Raw genomic sequence first — 18,828 nt, 5'->3', positions numbered from 1 at the left:
AAGAGCTGGCCAGTCAGAGGGAAGAGGGTTCGTGGAGCAGGGAGCCTTAAAGAGACAGCAGCCAAGATGAGGAGGGTGAAAAAACACCAGTGTAAGAAAAATAGTGACTTCTGGCCTGTAGATCATGTGAAGCTCCTGAAGGGACAGAAAAGGCTGGAATATTGCACAATACCTCCTCATAAAAGAACAGTTCAGTCTGGTCGTTGCAGAAATAAGATCTCTAAATTACCATACTTCAAACTTCCAGAGAGGACACTCATTTGGCGACTGATAAGCATTTAAATGATCAACAGATCTTGGATAAAATATTTTTTTCTTTGTTGTTGGTGATTCAACATCCAACACTTTTCTGGGATGTTTCCAGATGATTTTTAGAGATTTGCTCCTGTATTCCAACATGTTTTAGTCCATGGCTTCAATAACTTCTCAGTCTGTCTTCAGCCTTTCTAATCAGCAATTACTTCCAGGTCTTTCAGCTCTACATCCTGCTGACAAATGGGTTAAAGAAGATTTCACACTGGAGGGATCAATAGAAGCTTTTCAAACATTCAGGGAAGAGAAGAAATTCTTGTTAAATTTCACATGGCTGAATGCCGCTGATGGTAATTAAGTTTCGTAAACTGCCAGGATGTGAAACGCATCAGTATGAGAAAGCTGCCTTGCACTGTGATATATTAAGAAATCTCTCTGTTTATGCCTCAGGCACACAGAAGGTAGAGTGTACCTCAATAAACCCCAGTCCTGAGGAAAAATGAACAGCTGAAATTGTTTTACCTCTAATTTTTAACAACATTACTCTTAAAAATATCGATACAAGCAATAGAGTCATATTTCTCACATATATTTGATGCAGCTTGTTTCTCTGGATGAAAGATCTGCTCCACAGTTTCGGTATCATTTAAAACAATGGAAAATTTGTCATTATGAAACCAGGTCCTGGATTTATTTGAAGTTCATCCTTCATACCTTTCAGCTGCTGTTAATCCTAATCACAGAACAGATGGAGTTTGAGTTTTAATTGACTAATTTACTGCAAAGCACTGTCATGCGGAGCTCTAAAGGATCTGGTTTCCGCCTCTCTTATGTATTAAGAGTAATGTCTGACTTGGTTCAAAATATTTACAAGCCATGGAAGTGTGTTAATTGTCAGTCAACTTAAAGATAAATTATCCTGAAGGTAAAACCATAAGTGGTTCAATATGTGGACGGAGATTCAAAGTTTTAAGCACATGTTAATGAGATTGCTAAACCCAGCCTTGTCCAAGGTTGGATGAGGTAAAGAGGCACGTCAGCCTGTCATTAAAATCAGCCATGCCCTTATATGGGCAAAACTTTGAAGTTTAATGACTCCAGAACTAATAAGTTTCGACCTTTATATGTTAAGTCTGGATGTAGCCACTAAAAAGTGTTATGCCATATCGTACCATATCGTGTCATATCCTGGGAACCCAGGGGGTCATGAAATGCCTTCCAAAATCAAAACCTTTTCAAAATTGCATATTTCATCCGTTACTGTCAAAATATTAACAAAAATAGTTGATACACTTAATATAAAACCATGAAAAACTATAAATGTGATCTGTTTTCTACATTTCATTCATGTCACAAGGCGACTAAGTCAGGATTAATTCAAGAAACAGCAATACTTGCACATAGGTTGTTCTTTTTTTTATGGAGACCAGCTAATTAAACTGTCTTAAGCCTTATTTCTGTTCATTTTTGTCTGTTTTTGGATTGTCTTGTTAGTTTATTCCCACAGCAGGAAGTCCCAGTATCTGTGGAAGTCCCACAGCAGGAAGTCCCAGTAGCATTGCTATTTTGGGGGCTGAAAAGTGAACAATTTGCTTTGATAAAAAAAACTTTTCATTCATCATTCATTTATACAGAGGTTACAGTGAACAGGGGTAAGTGTGACGCACAATTTCAATGTATTGTATACAGAAATGAACAAATGAGGTGACCATCCTCATCCCTATGTCATCCTTTGTTGTATGTGATCATCTTACCCTATACTGTTGTTGAAAAAAACAAATTTCCATATCATTGCTAGTGGGCTACACGGTTGCGCAACAGTTAGTGCTGCAGCCTCACAGCAAGAAGGTCACCAGTTCGATTTCCAGCTTGGCTGGTGAGCCTTTCTGTGTGGAGTTTGCATGTTCTCCCTGTACATGCGTGGGTTCTCTCCTGGTACTCTGGCTTCCTCCCACAGTCCAAAAACATGCTAATCAGGTGAACTTGTCCCTCCAAGTTGTATAGGTGTTAGCGTGTGCGTGAATGGTTGTCTGTCTATGTGTCAACCCTTGACTGGTGACCAGTCCAGGGTGTACCCCGCCTCTTGCCCAATGACAGCTGGGAAAGGCTCCAGCCACCCACGACCCTGCACAGGACATGTGGTTGAATGAGTTATTGGTAGTCTAACTCATATTAGTTAATCTAATGTGTTAGATTCAAACTTGAGCTCCCTGCTGAAGCGCCAGCCTCATGGAGCAAGTGAGTTAAACTCCTAGGTGCCTCAAACTGTCATATCTCTTGAAATGTCCTGCCAATCTTTAAAGGAAGACTGCAGGAGGTTTGTGGAAGAAACATGTCAGAGGAAAAAGAAAACACACCAGACTAGTTACAAGTACTGTTAAACTCTTGTACTCTATATTTTTATTGAATTCATCTTCATTCAGACAGGATTTTGAATAAGTTTCCCTTCAAGTTTTGAAAATCCACATACACACTATTATCAAAAGTGCTGATGGGGCTTTTATGGGTCACTCTGGACGCAAAGTGGTTCCCCGCCACCTCACTTTGAAGCAAACCCTCAAATCAGAGATGAGACTGAGTGTGTCAGTGTGTAAGGTCTTTTTGAAGTACAAGAAACTGATCTGTCAGAGCAACCATGCATCTTGTGACTAATTAAATCTGTGAGTGTGTGCTGAGCTCATCTGACACCTCGAAGCGTGCTGTGGGCCTCTGAATGTGTCTGTTTTGATATAAGTCTGATGTACTGTGTATGTGCCTCACATCATCACCTTTTATTACTGCTGCCCCACTTTCTGCTCCACTGCTGAGCTAGTCTCTGATTTCTTGGTCATTTTTCATTCTGAGCCTGAACAGATGTCTTTATGTGATATTCTCATCAGATGTACAGAACATGTGATCACAGTGCCCCCTGCAGGCTCACCTTAGGCTCTGCAGCATCTGTATTTCATCCCTACAGGTGTTTGTAAGTTGTAATAAAGGTGAGAAAGCCTTTTTGATGACCTCTTATTTACATTTTAATGAATTAATGCAAGCACAAGCTTTCATAATGACTTAGAAAAAATGTTTTGGAGCAGTATTTGTTCATTATTTTGAGCTTGGACAGAAATGTTTGTCAAAATGAAACACCCAGAAGATTCTACTCTTTGAAAAAACCAAAGCGTTATGTGGCAAAGAGGAACATTTGCATAATGTAATATGTTTTGAACTTTGTGCTGACACTTTCAGGCTCTGGTAATTGTGTGTTAAAATTGCAGATGGTAGAGAAAAGCTTTTGGAAGAGCTGCGCTATAATTACAGCAATTTAGAACAATTTGAATATTGTTAAGCACAGCGAGATAAGAAGAACCGCTTCAGCAAGACCGGCCCAGAGTTTCAGATCCAGCAACAACTCACGATGTTGGAAATGCATCAAGTTTTAAGATAAACTCTAAGAAGGCAAAAAAGGGGGAAAGTTTGCAGAAATTTTCTGCAGTTTTATGCAACATTTTATCTGAACTTATATGATTCAGCCTATACTACTGTCCAGTAAAGTAAAATAAACGTAATGCAGACGCTTGACAACAGAGGGAGCCAGCGCCACCTTTAAAGAAACATGTTTTCCTGTGGATAGAGATGATCTGATGGGCATCTCTAATTCAAACAAGAGTCAGCATCTTTATTTTCTGGAGCAACAGCTTCCTTAGGAATAGTTTAAGCATTCAGCCTTTCACCTGAAGCCTCCATTGGTGTGGTATTTATGCTCTGTGGGTCTCAAAGCCTTTACTTTGGGTGGCTGTAGCTCAGTGGAGGAGTCAGCTGTCTGTCAGTTTTGTCATACATCATCGTGTCCTCTGGCAGGACACCGCTCTCAGTGACACATTCAATGGTGCATGAATGAGATCAGCTGATACCAAGGGTCCTGTAGAGAATGCACCTCATCTTCAGCGCTCACACTGTTGCTTGGTTACAAAGTATTCATGCAGCTCTATGCTCAGGCAAGACTTTTTAAAGTGTTATAAAATGTTTCATATTCACTTTTACTCAATGAAATATTCAAGGGGAGCAAACAATACGTCATACAATCTGAAGTTTTCCCATCAAAATGAAAAAATAAGTCTGAATTATGTCCTTTTAGACTTTTTTGGTCCTTAAATCGTGTATAAAATGCAGATATGTATCAATTCAACTTGCAGTGAACTACAGCAGAATCTAGTTAAACTTGTTGAACAGCCTGTAGTTCACAACTGCACTAGAAACAAGTACATGGTCTGCATTGCATTGTCTACAATATCTTACTACACTTATTATGCATGTGTGTCTGTATGAAACCAATACAGGGTAATTCAGGTTTCCTTCAGGGCTGAGAACCCCCTCATGGATCCTCTCCAGCTCCTGCAGCATCCTCATCCCTGTGCAGCCTCTGGGCCTCCCTGCACATCTGCACCACAACTAAAACGTGCACACAACCCACACTGAGGCTGTGAAACAACTTTAATTGGAAACAAAATGTGCTGCTTTGGGCCGATTCCTCTGGTGGGATGTAAATTTAATGGAGACTCCGTCTTTCACTGGCTGAGCGTGGGCCACAGGGGCAGAGTGTGATTACAGGGCAATCATAAGGTATTACAACCCGACGGCATTTTAATAGATGCTGCTGGACTTTATTGGCTGTGGGTGTAATTAAGAGGATGTCCCTCATTGCTTTATTTCATCATGGCAGGCAGTTGAGTGTAGTCTGTCTTATTTGATGAATCTGTTTGCGTTGGAGGTTAAACAGTCTCTGAATCCAGTGCTCAGTGAAAGTGTTAAGAGCTGAGACAAATATTCACAATACACCGACTTGATGGTGTTGTTTTTGGTTGTTGCCTTTAGTTATTTTGGAGAGAAAACTCCAACTCCACCAGTTTTTCAAAACTATGACATTTGTTCCTCTTGAATATTTCATTGAATAAGAGCAACAATTAAACATTTTATAACAGATTAAATAGTCTCTAAGAAGTGTAGAGCTGCATGAATACTTTTGTAACCAAGCAACAGAGTGAATGCTGTTTGGGTCGTGGGTGCTGTCAGGAAGCCTGCATAAAGAGGCCATTATTTCTGCAGGAGATAGACTGGTTTACAATGCAACTTTTATTCGAACATTGGAAAGTAATATATGGAAGCTCTGTTTAACTTTTTTTTTTGGTGATTTCTGTAAAATCATTCACTAAGTCTGCTCAAACATCCTTGTGCCATCATCACAGACTTATGAAATCAAACCTCACCTGTCCTTCAGGTGTTTCTCTATTCCAGATGATAAGTTGTCAGTTTTCTGCAGTGTAACAGGCTGCATTAACATCGGTAAACTCTGCTTCCGACTAAGGAAAATATTCTCCATTAGGGGGGGAAAATATGACAGGATTGTTTTATGGCAGGATCAGGATCTGATTTTTTTTTTTCATATTTAGACTATTTTGACCTGCGATTATTATTTTTATCCCAAAATATTTCTGATTCCCCTATTCTCTGATTCCATTTTTCTTTTTCTGCACCATTTCATGACTTTAACCTTGTCTTGTGTACTCTGTGTTTTTTATGAAATCTCACATTTTCACATCATGATAAATAAAGTAATTCAAAGAAGTCAGTTGGAGGAATTGTTCAGTTCAGAGTTTTGGCTTTATGCACAGTCCAAATCTAGTTTAGTAAGATGCTACTAGATATACTTTGGTTTTATTTGTGACCTTTACAGAAAATCAAAATGGTACATATACTTTAGGACCTTGTTGTATGAAAGCAAGAGCAAAGAGTAGGTGTATGCAAGAAACCAACTAGTGTTGAAATAAGCACGGGAATAGGTCCAGCAGGTCTCACTGAGAAGCATGGAGTCATGAGTTGAATTATTAAGTGCCCAAAGACGACATGAGGTTGATTTACATGAGTGTAATTGATTAAATTATTTATTTGATGAGTTAATTAGTTGCTTCAATCAGTGTTTGGAGCAGGATTGTAAACCCCAGCTCTGTATGTTTCCTGTTAGCATCCTTACTCTAGCAGCTACATTACGGCAAGAAGTTAACTTTAACAGCTCTCTGCGTCCATGACAGATCAATACTGCGTGCCACTGTTCAGCTCTCTAATGTAACAAACAGCAGAAAGTGTTTTGGCATCTGTTTACTCCCTCCTCTTCCCCAGGGGAACCTGCTGAGGACATTAATCCAATAAATTGCTGTAGGCTGCAGAACCTTGACAGCGGCGTGCCTGCACAGATGAGCTGCGTCTGCTCTGAAGATGTATGAGGCCTTTTAGAGGGAAAGTTAATTTGACTTGACCTTTCTGGGACTTGAAACAAGCTGTTATTTAGGGCTTCATGCTACAGCCCCATCCTCTTCCCACGCCCTGGGAGTTCTTATTAAGTGAGAGGGCAAAGAGACGGACTCTTGTGCAGGTCGGTAATGAACCCCTCTGCTCTCTTGTCTACATGCTCTCCATGCTAAGCAGCGGCCAGAAGTGACCCGGACAGGAGCAGAGCAAGGAGAGACAGCGAGGAGGAGATCAAATATTCAGTGAAATCCCCTCTGAGGCTTCCTTCAGAAGAACTCTGTCAATATTTGACATTCTTATCAATCATAGCATAATTAATATTCATAGTCGTATGAAAACGGATTGTCTGGTTTCAACAAATGAGGCTCATACCGGAGAACTTAATCATATTTGATCATTTATAGTCCAAAGAAAGCGCAGGGAATGCTCAGTCACTGCCGAAGGTGTGCTCAATTTTAACATCAGTTTGCTGACCTTGAAGCAATGACGATAGCACTTTTAGAAGATAGATTTCTTTTGAAAAAGCCACTGTGATAAGTTTTCACTGCACTTTTTATCTTTAATTCATTTGGAGTCTTATATTCTCAAGCATTTATACATAATATCCATTTGCAATTTGACAACAGAGATTCCTCTTTTCATGTTTTAATAAATTTATGCAGAGGAAGAAATAAAAAATAAAATAAGTATATAAGAAAATAAACAAAAGGAAAAACTCAAGGTGAAAGGAAGAGAAAAAAATGAAAAGGGGACAGAGGGGGAATTAAAAGACACATATGTATATACGTGCATACACACATATAACAGAGGAAATCATATAATAAGTGAAAAAGTGTGAGTTTTCACCTTAATATAGCTGACCTACAAAATGAGATCATCAGCAACAATAGCGGTTATTTTTCTCCAATTGAATTTAATATTTGTGTTTTGGGAAGATTTTCCATGATATGAGCTGTTCTGTCTTTTGAGCTCGTGGCTCATACTGAAGTTGGATTTGCAGAGAGGCGTACATTTTTGGTTGAAGTGTTGTTTTCAGCACAGAGCCTCTGCAACCTTGGCTTTGCTAGGTAAGGTTGGCCACAAACTAGATTACTTTTCAGCCAGATTTGAGGCCCTTTTTTTTGCCAGTATCCAATTATTTGTCCAAATAATCCTCAAGTCTGTATGAGTTCAAGATGTTTAATGTTTACCATCTCTGGTTGAACTGCCTACAACAAAACATCTGCAATAACCAATCATAAAACACTCAGACTCTCAGAAACCTTTGATCCTTTTAGCAGACTGGGGGTGTCATATGATTGATGAGATGTGATGAGGGATGGGTACCAAATTAGTTAGTTTTATAGGTACGGACTGAATCCTGTCAAAAGTACCAAGTACTGGTTCACATAAAATCTAAAGGTACCATGTTAAGGTACCTAAATGGATCTGTGAGGGAATGGAAGAGAAGGCGTGCTGGACATGAACACGGCATTGCAAAGTTCAATACTTAAGAATGAACATGTTAAATTGAAAAAAAACTTTATTATTGCACAAATTGGTATTTTTTACCACACAAACACAAAAAAGTACCGAAAATTGGTACTGTTGAGTACCACTACTGATTGCCAGGTACCAGCGATTGGTACCATATAGTTTCGAATGTGAAAGGTACCCTAGGTTCCACATTTGTTGCCCTCCTGATTGACTTCTGACTTTCTTTGACCTCTTATGGAGTCATTCAGATTATGTCCAAAGATTGATGTAAAGTGAGTATTCTACTAATCTAAAAGTCAGATAATGTGTGAAAACAAGAGCAAAATGTTGATGAATGGGATTTATTGTTTATGCTGACCCACAAATGCGAAATGTCTCTAAACTGAGCTTATATTTATTTATTCATTTTTACATTTATTGAGACACCATTTATTGCTTTTCTTAGTCTTTATTCTGTCCCTCTGGTGCCCACATGATTTACAGCTCAGCACAATACCTATTTTCTTACTCAAGTGTTTTAGAAAACCTTTATTTCAGCCTCTGTCTGAAACACTTTATTTAACGTGCTGTCTCTTTAAGGCTCCCTGCTACACAAACCCTTTCCCTCTGATTGGCCATCTTTATGTGATGACCTCGTCATTTTAAAAAGTCTTGTTAAGATTTTGTATTATTCTTAGATCCAAGCGTTTAATCAGTTGACAGACAGATTCAGAGATTTCTGCAACATATGAATATGTTGAGGTTTAAAAAGTCTGAACATTGAGCAACGTTTCTTTATATCCATGTTTACAAGATGGGGAAGAAGAATATCCCCTCTTTAATGTCAACCTGCGCTATCATGTGAATTTTGTTTCTATAACTTTGTCATGCTCTGCCCCTCCTTCTCACTGAGCTAAACTGATGAGATGTAATGTTTGTTCGCTTTAAACAAAGGATCGATTTATCTTAAATCAAAGAGGCTGTGTAGCTGCTTAGGAAACACTGAGAAGCAATCTGTTGATGTTTGGCAAAGTGACAACTACAGCTCCAGCTGACAGTGTGAACCAACATCTGCTGTGAGCAAATTAAGACAGACACTTTCGCACTATTGGCTGGTTTAGATGAGACAGTAAGAAATGATTTACTCTTACACCACCCAGCCCTGAAAGTCAATCATCTCATCACCTGCTCTGTGCTAGCTGATTTGCGGCTGAAGCATTTTTATGCATAATCAATAATATAGATTTCGAACCACCTCGTTTCCCTCCCACTCATCCCGCCCTCTAGGATTACAGTAAACAACTGATTTGTTATGGTGAAGCTGTGGAAACAATGCATGAAGGAAGTGCAGGTATCAGCTCTCAAGGTGAAGTTACTGTTATCTTAAATTCAGTTGTTTTCAATGAATTTATCATGTCAAGTTTGGGGTCTCTCATTTCAGACTCATAGCTAAGGTGATACATACCTCTATAACATCCCATCTTGATAATTATAGTTCTTTGTATGTGGGTTCAGAGCAGCCCTCCATCCTGCAGAGACTTCAGTCTCTTTCTCACCCCCTGACTGCAAAGAAAGGGGAAAAAAGGACCACATCACACCTGTGCTGCTGTCTCTCACATCTTGAAATTTGGTTCTTGGCTCTAACAGCTCTAAATGGACTGGCACTGTCCAACCTTGCTCACCTTCCTCACATTCACTCCAAAGCCGGAGCCTCAAGGTCAACCAATCAGCTACTTCTGGATGTGGCTAAAACTCAGCTGAAAACCAGGGGTGATAGAGCTAACCTGTGAAAGTTTACCCTCTAGAATAAGACCTGCAAACAGTCAGATTTTACTGCTGCTGATGTTGTTATAGTGATGTGGAGGGTTTTAAAAATAAAGTTGACATGCTTGTCAGATGACCCTCCACCTGTGAGTCTACTTCTGCTTGTTAAAAGGATGTTGTCCTTTCTTACTGTATTCCTTGTTGGATTTGTGGGGTAAATGTGTCATAATTTTAGATAATAGAAGCCAAAAATAGCTTGAGGTGTATGCAAAGGGGCTTCTTTTTTTTCTCATCACAAAAAAATCCAGGCTTTATTTTTTACATGTAATATAATAAAATAACACATTTTCTGTATTTGCCAGACAAATGTGACTTCAATGAAGTCTCTGGATGCATTTTTTTCTAGTAATAAGGGGGGGGGGGCAACAACTTAAACTCCTGTTAGTAGTTTTTAATTTGGGCCCTCATTGGCGTCCTCCTGTGGGAAAGAAGGTCATTGCTGACCTTGCCTTGCAGAAAATCTCATTTTACTTTCCTCCAACAGCCAGATTTTATTACCCCACCCCACCCCACCCTTTTTTTAAACAATTTTATTCAGCTCTCAGTTAATAAATCATAGTCATAACTCAACAAGGAATCATTTACAGTTTGGCAAATGTGCAAAGTTTTATAATCAAAATTCATGGCAACATCTACAACCACATAAAGAGGAGAACCCCATAAAGTAGAAGAGGAGAGAAAATAGATAAATAAATGAATCAAAACAAATAAATAGATTAATGATAGTCGCTGTAAATCTTTCAAATATTCCTCAACATGTATTTCTGTAAACCACCCCCTTTTTTTATTTAACCTCTGCTTTTAAAATTGTAACACTGAGTTTTTCTGGCAAATAAATTCCTGAGACACTTACCTATGGCAGCAGTTTCTAGCCTTAAAAATAACATTTAAAAAAAGTAAGTTTTTATAGTCTTGTTTACTGTAGTGGGTCAAAAAATGGCTTTTAAGTTTGTTTTGCAACCAGATAAAAACTCCTCACAGGAGCTTTAATTTTGAATTTTTGCCAGTGTGCACCACTCACAGAGCTTCAAGGCAACAGAAACAAGGAAAGGACAGGGAAGAAGACAAGCCTGGACGAGCTTGGACAGGATCAGACAAGTCTGGACAAGCTTGGACAACCACAACATTTTATAGAACATGTCTTCAGCTTGCCTCCTTTTTCTTTATCTGTCTCATTAAGTTGTGTCACACAAAGAAAACTTCCTTAATACATTTTTGGGAAATTTTCAAAGTCAGACAAGGGAGCTAAAAACAGAAATGGTCGATAGTTTTATGGTTCCTAGACTGTTTCACACATTCTCATTACTTGCTTTTCCATTAAAACACATTTTCTTCGAACTATGCTTTAAAATTTAGGTCACTTTTCTCATCAAATGCCTTCCCTGAGCCATACCAACTCATTAAACTCTCCCTGGAGGATAAGCTTCTTGCTTTTTCTTGCAATCACATTTTTTTTTCTAGTTATAGATATCAGTCCCTCCTCGATTTCCCATTAACTCCCTTAATGTCTTTTACTTGATTTATTCTTTCACTGAGAAAGCTTACCATGAAGCATGCAGCAGTCATTCCTGAAGTTATGGATGTCTGACCTGGAAAATGGCTAATACGACTTCAGTTATTCAGCTCGAATAAACATTTAAGGACAGTACAAGCATGTCTTGAGGGAGCATCTTTGTACATGGAAGAATAATCTGCGCTCGTCCAAGATCGTTTTCTGTCAGAGTGAAAATGAGAATTCATACAGCCAGGCTGATGCAGGAATACATATTTATTGCTCATACACACTTATAACTGTTCGTATACCGTGTGTGACTCTGCACAGACGGATGTCATGTGGTGTCTCAGAGCATGAACTGATTTGATCCTCCTCCGTGTTTCCTCATAGAAGTCGATCTGAGTCACAGACTGGGATCTTTAATGATCTCACCCGCTGCACATTTTTAAACTCCCCGTCTTAATCAATTATACCATGTGCAACTGAAATTTCTTTTTCCAAATAAGCTCCTGAAAATTGGGTTTCAGAAAGATCATTATAAATGGCACATTTATTACATCATGTGCTGTCTTTTCGTTTGCCCTTCATCTCTCAGATCCTCCCACTTCATCCTGACATTTCTTGCTTCAAAGCAGACACAGGATGGAAAAGACGAAGGATCCAGTGGATCTGGTTTCAGAGGGACGGCAGAGTGGGTGTGGGCAGAGTGGTTTTAGAGCTCTCTGTCCTAGTTAAGGCAGGGCAAGGGAGTTTAGCTTGAGTGTGAGGTGGAGTCGGAGCAGTGAATTATTTAGTGCAGCTTCCTTTAGGCATGCTTACACTCAGCGGCTTACACACACACACTCACACAAACCAAAGTTAAGCCACTGCACACACACACACGTCTTTAAAAAAGGGTCACAAGGACAGCAGAGGCTTCCTTGAATCAATACTGGGCAGCCTAGCATGTGACACTGACAACAATCTGCTTCATTCTGATGAATTGTCTGTTTGAGTGTGACGGCCTCTCAGGAGTTAATGCTCCTCTGAGGAGGTATTAGCTGGTAATGAAACAGACAAATGGATCCTGAAGCTTCTTTATGACCTACAAAAGCAAACAGGACCATTATTGACACAACTATTTCTTCAGCCATTTTTAATGCTTGTTCCTCTTGACGATAGGTTGGTGTCAGAAGAGGTGATAAACAGTGGCATTATGTTTACATTGTCTACAGCAGACTTCAAGGTGACTGTGAAGAAATAAGTTTAAGATCATGAAACTGATGAATACAGGACAATCAGTATCAGAACCAGAAAAACTTTTATTGATCCCAGAGGGGGAAATTACATTTCAGTTTCATCCCTTCCAAGAAACATAAAAGACCGTGACATGGGGGAACTGTGGAAGCTGCTAGCTTGCCCAGCACCCTGTTATAATAGATATGAACTGAAAACATGCTTCACTAGGCGCTTGTACAACAAACCTCAGCAGACTGCACTGTAACTGTGCAATGTGACGCTGAAATGACAAATATTTAATGTTATTTTTGATGTTCATATCAGGTCTCCTCAAGGTGCAGAAGGAAAGTTTTTATTTTGAAAAAAGGTCTCCTAATGACGTCTGAATGTTTGGATCCATTTTGAACGTCTCATTGACGTCTACATTAGGTCTGCAAATGACATCCAAATGCTGAACGTCATTACAACGTTTGTACCCATTTTGCAAGTTGCTCTGACACCTAGTTATGGTCTTGGACGGACCGACCTAATACTGACATGATCTGCATGTCTCTCCGATGTTTGATGGAAGGTGTTGAGTCTGAGGGGTTGTATGTGTGCTGTGTCTTCATGTGCGTGTATGCGTAAGTCTGTGGACTTCATCCCCTCAGACTCAACAATGTGTCTGCCGTCTGATGATAGCAAGCCATGAATACACACAAAGAGATTTTTAAAAAATCCTACTTTGAATATACACCAAGCTCAGGTCACAAACTTGAAAGTCTCGCACATGGAGGGCAAACAGGGAATGAAACAGGTTTATACAAATCAGAATGGATCTAAAACAGAATGGAATGGGAAGAAACAAAATGAAATGAAAAAAAATGGATTGAAACAACATGGACTGAAAAAAAACAAACAAACAGAATTTGATGGAACCTGTTGTGTTCTCTTTCGTCCAACAGTCTCTAATCACAGCTTTAAACATTAGTGTAAGACATACAGGTACAGAAAATAAAAAAAAATAAAATAAAATAAAAAGGATGGGAAAAAACGGAATGGAATGGCACAAAAATAGAAAGGGATCGACTAGATTGAAAAAAGAACCTGACATGTTTGTCTTTTACTCAGTTTTGCTACTGAGAGTTGTTTCCCATTGTTACAAGATTTTGACTAATCAGAAAAATTATTTAACAACTTGACACAGCTGTTTAATCACCCAGGATCGAGACTGATTTCTCCAAATTTACAGAACAAAATAAGAGTACAAACAGAGGATCAGATACAAGTGATGTAAAGAAAAGACAATCAAAATCATGAAAAAAGAAGTAATCCAAGCAAAAAGTAGTGATGGCAAGAAGAACGGCTGACTTTTTAAAAACACTTTTTTTTGTAATCAACTCATCTGCAATATCCACTTCTTACATTTGTAGAATTTGTACTGATTGTCTTCTACAACAGAATCCTCAGCTATTATTGTATGAATATGATGTTAATAAATGGGAGAATATGTGCAGTGTTAGTCTATTTACCAAATGGAAATCCAAATACACCTAATAGAGGACCTATACTTTTCTTCATTTCAGAGGCTTTACTTTAACACACAGAGACTGGGCTTTGCTTCTACATCAGAAAAGAAACTGAATAATTTTCTCTACTTTATCCTCGTCTTACATAATTATCTGCACTTATACTTGAGCTGAGAATCTGTGTACTTTCTCCACTTTCCAGGCACAGCCTCAGCTGAACAGCTGCTCCTACAGATAGTTGGACAGCCCTCAGTTTAAGAGCGTTATGATACCTGATGTGAAGTTCTGACTTGTCACTTCAACTTTAAAAGCCAATTTCTTCTGTTGCTGGGAAAGAGAAGAGTAAAAGAACACTCAGCGAGGTTTTTCCTCACACTCTCTTTTTGGATGAGCCTGGAAATGTTTCTCACTTCAGCGCTTTGAGTGTAATTTGCACTCTGATGACTTTGGCAAAGTCAAAGACTGGACATGAGAGGAGTGGTGTGAAAGTGAAAGCCATCAGGACTGAAACACAGCAGGTCAGTCACAGTTTCATCATCCAGCTGGAATTCAGCTCTGAGTCATTTAGAGGAACAGACAGGGAACTGCAGCCTCAGGTACCAATGGAGACAGTTCATTCTGATGCTAAAAGGAGATTTCACTGGGAGTATGTCAAACAAGTCCATAAAAAAGGCTCTTTTTAGGATATTTAGAGACAAAAATGACATCTGAAATCCTTGCAAAGAGTAAAAATATCTGCCAATGAGGTGAGAAATTTACTCAATTCAAACAAGTTCATCCGTCCTACACCACTGGTATATATATTTTTGTTATCTTTACAAGCACTTTAGGCTTAATTTTTGTATTTGATATCTTAAGAAATGTCTTAAATTAGACATTTCTCTAGACTTTTTAGGTAAATGTGGCTCATGTTAAGTCTAATAAGACAATTTTGACTAAATTAAGACAAATCCTTGCTTTGATTTCAGTTTTTGCAGTGTAACCTCATCGATATCAGTAGCTAATGCTTCCTTGGTCTGCTGGTTTGTGAACATTTAGTTTTAAAGTTTGACTCTTTGGCAGGTCCTTATTGGTTTCTATTTTTAATTTATTGAAGCTTATTATATTTAAAGGGAACTAAAGATGGGCAACTCGTGCAGTGTTACAAACTGCAATTTGTTGAGTGTCCACTTGAGGCTTGCCCCAAAAGTACCAGAAACCACATACACAGCAAGCACAAAAAGCCTGGTTCAAAACATGACAAAAGTTAAAATTGTAAGAATTTAGGAAGATAGGTTTGCCCAATTAGAGACACAGCTCAGGTGACTGACAGGCCTGGCACCTTATAGCTTTAAGTGAGGAGGCTCAAAGCCTGCCTTCCAATAGCAACAGGCTTCAAAACTTCACATCAGAAATGAATAAGTAATGTCACATAAACTCAATCTATATATGATACAGTCAATGGGACAAAACCAAAAAGTGAATCCAAAACATTTGGAATACCTAAGAGTTCAACAAAGTACATTCACCTTCAGTATTGAATATTATTTATCAAAGACATATACTGTATGTTCTTTAACATCACTATCCTGAAGTATGGGTGTTTGCTCAAGTGATGCAGGCTTTGGAGCTGTGAAATCATCTGTCCATCTTAAGTTTCTACTGTCACAGCAGTCCCTGACCTTAGGTAACCTTCCATAAAACACTTCCAGTGAGTTATACTTAGAGTGCTCACTGTGAAATGCCAAGAAAAGTGGACTTGGCGTGGGTTGTTGGAAATGTTTCTGCAGTTTCAGAACTTCTTTGGCTTTAGAATGGAGAAATCTGAGGAATGACAGACAACATGCCTTTGATGTATTAATTTAAGTCCATTTTCATTTTGGATTGTGCTCTGAATTGACAGTTTTGAAGGAAATGAGAGCACAGGTACAGGAACATCATATTGGCAGGCATGCTGAGTGAGGTATGACTCTCAACATCAGGTCAGGAAAAGCTGTTTCACTCCTCCTACTGTGTCAGCACATTTGGCTCTGACTCACAAAGGCTGACAATTAAACGGAACAAACAGATCAGAAGTCTACAGAGGAGGAATCAGCTTCTGTCGTGTTGATTCAGCCTTTTGTTTTGTAGAGAGCAAACGAAAAAAGGACAAGTTTAAGAGGTAAATATTGAACATTGATTGACTTGAGTGTGACGTTACATCGGTTTTAAGGATTACAAATCAATTAGAGTGTCCCTAATGTGTCCTTCATTCATCTGCTTCAGTCCTTCGCTGATATAAGGATTGCTTTTTATTGAATTAAGCTGAAAAATCATCTCTCTAAATGCAAGATCAGGGTGACCTTGAAGACAATCAGAGAAAATATCTTTCAGTTGCATCTCTTTGGTTGTTTACCACAGTTTCCTGGGTTGTTTTTGATTATATGGACACTATATATGCAGATGATGTTGACATATAGAAGAAGGAAAGGAGCAACAATCTTTGGAAGTCAGTTTTTAAGCTGAGATCTAAAGTTGAGACTTGGGACCTGGATTCAGGATTAACTGTGTGTATTTTATGAGCTCTCTTGGTATAAACAAAGACTTTTTTGGGTTTATTATTTCTCCAAATTGAAGTACTGATTGGTTAAACAGCCTCATAAAGCACTCCTAATCAGTAATACTCCTATCATTTCTGCACAACAGTAGATGAAGAGCCAAGAGTTTGCCCACGTACTTCCAGGTGTAGGCTTTTCTTCTCCCGGAGGAGCCACGGGGGTCTGGGAGGACAGCCGGGCACGCCTGCTCCGGGACACGGGGGTGGGTGTGTGTGGGTGGTGGGTGGATGGTGGGAGGCGGTTTCGCTGCTGTGGGGTGACTGATGAATATGTGACGTTGCCGAATTGCAGCAAATTGCCAAACTGCACGGGAGGAGAGACCAGGCAGGACGCACTGAAAACGGCAGATTTGAGGAGGGGAGGGCAAGAGGAGGAAGGGGGTGGGGGGATAGGAGAAAAACACACACACACTGACACACACACACACAGATAGGGAGTTGGATGGATGCGAGGGGACAGAGAGCAGGAGACCGGCTCTAGGAACATCAAGGGGTCCCATCAAGAGGTCTGGTGTCTGCACCATATCAGCTTCAGGGATGTAGTCGACGCGGTTCCGAGCTCAGCCCATCCGAGCTCAGCACCATGAAGAAACACTCCGCAAGGGTCGCCCCGCTGTCCGCCTGCAACAGTCCCGTGCTCACCCTCACCAAAGTGGAAGGTAGGGAGAGTTCACGTCCATTAAGACCGCTTTTAAAGATGCGAAGTGGGGCTGCGTGATGGGATTTTATTCTCCAAAAACTCAAAATGATGCATCCTCCTCCTCCTGTTGTTGACCTGACAGTGAGGATGCACGCTGAGGTATTTTCCTTTAATGCATCTGTTTCTGTCACGGATCAACTTTAGAAATCTTGCAGCAAACACTGGAGTCAGTGAAGCGCGTAACTTACCCTCAAATATGTGATCAACAGTCATACTCCTGCACAAAAAATCTCCCTCTTATCTGTTTCTTTTATCGTGTCATTTTCCTGGAAACGCTCCTGAATCGTCCTGTTTAGGCTGCATTACTATATTGTTGTCGCATTGATTTTTTTTTTTTTTTTTTTTTTTTTTTTTTTTTCCTGGAGCAGATTATGCAGCTGTCTTCATGAACACTGAGCTAAATTTACTGGTCCACTGGGAGGATCTTAAGTTGTTATTGCAGCAGGGATTCCCCTCTGTCACTCCACCCAGCTCTGGCTGCAGGAGTCACACAGCTCCAGCATCACCTCACAGAGCCACTGGGACATGTCAGCCAGCAGTTAACACCTAATGGTGCCTGTAAATGTTGCATTATAATCCCAGCGCTCTGCAGTCCACCTTAAGTGGCTTCCTGTTGGATATTTTGGGTTTCCCTGTCTTGCATTTCTCCAGGGACACCCCCTCCCTGACTCCATATGTGTGTAAGTGTGTGTTCATGCTCTGTGTGTGTGTATGTGTTGCTGCATCCTTTCCAAACACCTGTCCTGACGTCTTGAACTTGTAAAGTGCCGTATTCCTCCTCCTGACTCCACAGTACGCCTCTTCCTCTGCTGCTGCTGCTCTCCTCCTCAGCCTCCTGATGTTATGCATTTTTTAATCCGCCCCTCAGCTCTGAGAACTCCTGGATGTCTCAGTGTTTGGCATAAGCGCAAAGGAACACTGAATCGCCTGCTGATTTCACAGCACTTCAGCGCCTTGCATGCAAACTAATCCAGAGCACAATTGTATTTCTTGGAAGAATGTGGAAAAATAAGGATTTAATCGAATAAGAAAGCAATCTCTGTGTTCTGAGTGTGCATTCTAGTCATTTTTGCACAACTGAATCACACAAAAACATGTAATGACATGTGAAAGTCTCAGGACTCATCGGTATCATAGATAGTTCCTAATTGATCAGTATTAAGAAAACAAGCTGCCAGTTGTCCTTTGTGCAGTGCAGTAAGAAGCCACTTCAATGGGCTGTGGTGGATCAGCTGATGGATGGAAAGATGTAGGACTCCACTGACTCACCCAGACTTTTCACAGGAACAATAAACACAGTGTGTGTGTTTTAAAATAGCTGAGGATGTTAATTTACTCTGTACCTCGTGTAAATCTTTGAAATGCCTGGATAACCTGCTGCTGTTACGTAATGACTTCCCAGCATGAGATTAATAATCTGTCACATCCATCACTTGAAAAAGCTTCTACGGAAACAGGTCCGCTCGGGTCAGCCAAAAGTTTTGCAGGAACTTTAAACACAAAATTAATCTTTATTACA

General features: G+C 39.8%; 1 protein-coding gene across 4 annotated transcripts in view; it reads left to right on the top strand.

Annotated features, from left to right (window-relative positions):
• The window catches only part of slc35f3b (solute carrier family 35 member F3b), a 99,229-nt gene that overhangs the window by 32,447 nt on the left and 47,954 nt on the right, over positions 1–18,828 (top strand). The window contains exon 1 of one of the 4 annotated variants that reach the window (XM_074675342.1): positions 16,987–17,268. The exons of the other annotated variants lie outside the window; for them this stretch is intronic. Coding sequence (XP_074531443.1) covers positions 17,193–17,268 — 76 coding nt within the window. The 5' untranslated portion in view covers positions 16,987–17,192. Of the gene's footprint in view, positions 1–16,986; positions 17,269–18,828 lie in introns of those variants that run through there. 4 annotated transcript variants of the gene reach the window in all.

Source organism: Halichoeres trimaculatus, unplaced genomic scaffold, assembly GCF_033239565.1.
Source record: "Halichoeres trimaculatus isolate MK-OKI-2021-1 unplaced genomic scaffold, fHalTri1.1 fHalTri1_scaffold_8, whole genome shotgun sequence".
Classification (NCBI taxonomy): Eukaryota; Metazoa; Chordata; class Actinopteri; order Labriformes; family Labridae; genus Halichoeres; species Halichoeres trimaculatus.
This window is presented reverse-complemented; position numbering and strand designations above follow the sequence as displayed.